This window comes from Lynx rufus, unplaced genomic scaffold (genome assembly GCF_022079265.1).
Source record: "Lynx rufus isolate CCGP_SWC_20201006 ecotype Redwood Valley unplaced genomic scaffold, mLynRuf1.p SCAF_5, whole genome shotgun sequence".
Classification (NCBI taxonomy): domain Eukaryota; kingdom Metazoa; phylum Chordata; class Mammalia; order Carnivora; family Felidae; genus Lynx; species Lynx rufus.
In genome coordinates, this window is record NW_025814867.1 from 131,260,529 (window position 1) to 131,263,426 (window position 2,898).

Genomic DNA, 2,898 nt, shown 5'->3' on the forward strand with positions numbered 1-2,898 from the left:
GCAATTGCACTCCTTGGTATTTACCCAAGGGAGTTGAAAATTTATGTTCCCATAAAAACCTGCACATGAATATTTATGGCTGCTTTATTCACAATTGCCAAAAATTGAAAATAACCAAGATGTCCTTTAGTAGGTGAATGGGTAAACAAATAGTGGCACAGACAGCGGAATATTATTCAGTGTTAAAAAGAAATGAGCTATCAAGCCACAAAAAGACATAGACAACTGTGAAAACGTATTACTAAGTGAAAGATGTCACTTTGAAAAGGCTTCTTGCTGTGTGATTCCAACTATATGACATTCTGGAAAAGACAAATCTATAGAGATGGTAAAAAGATCAGTGGTTGCCAGAGGGAAGGAGAGGGGAGGGATGAATGGGTGGAGCACAGAGGATTTTTAAGGCAGTGAAACTAATCTGTGTGATACTGTAACACGGAATATATGACACCATACATTTGTCAAAACTCATAGACCTGAACAACACAAAGAATGGCCCCTAATGTAAACAAAAGAGTTTAGTTAGTAATAATGAAAGTATCAATATAGGTACATAAGTGATAGCAGGGGTATCATACCAATGCAAGATGTTAATAATAGAGGAAGCTATGGTATTGGGGGGACAGAGATACATGGGAGTTCTCTCAATGTCTGCTCAATTTTTCAGTGCACCAGAAACTGCTCTAAAAAATAAAGCTTATTAGTAATTTTTAAAAATATAAAGTAAAAAAGTACTGCTCTGTCAGGGTTGTTGAAACCAGCTCATTGATGTGATTTCATTGTCATATTTTAGGGAGAGGGAGAGAAAGAATCTTAAGCAAGCTCCACGCTCAGCATGGAGCCTGACACAGGGCCCGATCTCATGACCTTGAGATCATGATCTGAGCTGAAATCAAGAGTCAGACGCCTAACCGACTGAGCCACCCAGGCGCCCCAATTGCCATATTCTCATGAGGCCAACCTGTCACAAGTACTCTTGTTGCATCTTCAAAAAGGTTTTTACTGAGAAGAACCTCCTAATGTGCCATTCGGTTGGTATTGGGCAAGTGCTCACTGAAGTCTCCACCGGCTTTTGTGCAGGTTTGTCTCATTTAGTTGCATTAGGAAGTACAGATTCAGAAGATGCTGTCCCTGCTGCCTGAGGAAGGGGTACAGTTGCAGAAGTGGGAACCAAAGCAGAGACAGCAGTTGGACTTGAGCTACAGCTACTGCTGGGGATGAACCGACTGGAACAGTAGTCACAAGATTTGGTCACTGGGTTGTAACTGGGGCTGGTATTATTGCTTTGGAATTTGTCACCATTATCATCATGAACTTTTCATCATCTTGATTATTTATTTGAAGGCAGTTATCATAGGGACGTCTGGTGGCTCAGTTGGTTAAATGCCCTACTTCAGCTCAGGTCATGATCTCTCTGCTCGTGGGTTCAAGCCCTGCATTGGGTTCTGTTCTGACAACTCAGAACCTGGAGCATGCTTCAGAGTCTGTCTCCATCTCTCTGCCCCTCCCCTGCTCATGCTCTATGTCTCTCTCTCAAATATAAAATAAAACATTTTTTAAAATGTGAAGGCAGTTATCATTAAGGGGATTATCATTATTAAGGACTTTGTCTGCAGAAATGGACATTTTTCCCATTACCCAAAATGCATGATTCACCTTCAAGGCTGTTACTACAAAGCTGCAACCAACTCCGAAGGGTCCAGTTGCATAAATTACATTGAACTCTGGCACCAAGGCCTTGACTGAGGCTGGAGCCCACAGTTCATATCACATTCACAGAGCCAGAGTGCCCAATTCCCCATGTCACAGTGTATTATCCAGGCCTCTAGAAAGCTCTCTTCTCAGACTGACTGCTGCACACAGCCAAAATTACCTTTTAAATGACAACAGAGTCAGTATCTCTTGCTTCAAAAAGAAAAAAAGAAGAAGAAAGTCCTCCATGAGCACGTTAGTTCTCACCACGCTAAACTAAGAGAAATTTTCAGTAAAAGAAGCATAGTTCACACTGGAGAACTTAAATCATACTGTATTTTTAAAAACAAATTTTATACAAATCATGTGATGACAGCTTTCAGAGGAGACTGTTTTTGACCCTGTCCCTGAATTTACAGCTGAGAGAACACGGCAACCCAGAAAACCAGGAGTGGAGGTTGACCCTGCGGGAGAAAGGGGTTCATCATGGCAGATGACCTGAAACGATTCCCGTATAAAAAATTACCAAGTGTTGAAGGGCTCCATGCTATTGTTGTGTCAGATAGAGATGGAGTGCCAGTTATTACAGTGGCCAATGATAATGCTCCAGAGCATGCTTTGAGACCTGGTTTCTTCTCTACTTTTGCCCTGGCAACAGACCAAGGAAGCAAACTTGGACTTTCAAAAAATAAAAGTATCATCTGTTACTATAACGCCTACCAGGTGGTTCAATTCAATCATTTACCTTTGGTGGTGAGTTTCACGACCACCAGGAATGCCAATACAGGATTCATTGTCAGCCTAGCAAAGGAACTCGCTCCATTATTTGACGAACTGAGACAAGTTGTGGTAGCTTCTTAATCTGGCAGTGGTTTTGATTCACCTTATTTTCATTATAACAGACACAACATCAATTCAGCAATCTTTAGACACAACAATACTTGTATCCATATACTCAAGAAAGGGCCCCTTTCCCACCTTCCACTAAAGAAAGAGCCTATAGATATAATTTACGGACAGATTGTTATCTTTTCTTGTGTAGGGACTTTTCTTAATTTAGTGAGATCAGGGGTACCACAGAAATGGTTCAGTACCTCACAGCTCCCATGGAGTTAGTGCAGTCACCAGATATGCATGAGATTCCATTCAGTGGGTCAGAATCAAAATCGTACTTTGATCCACTTGAGCCATTAAGTGCTCCCTATAATA

At 41.3% G+C, this 2,898-nt stretch overlaps 1 protein-coding gene across 1 annotated transcript; it reads left to right on the forward strand.

Moving 5' to 3' along the window:
• Positions 1-2,175: 2,175 nt before the first annotated feature.
• Positions 2,176-2,550, forward strand: LOC124527050 (ragulator complex protein LAMTOR3-like). Its single transcript, XM_047100307.1, has one exon. The coding sequence runs from the start codon at positions 2,176-2,178 to the stop codon at positions 2,548-2,550; it is 375 nt and encodes a 124-aa protein (XP_046956263.1).
• Positions 2,551-2,898: the final 348 nt, after the last annotated feature.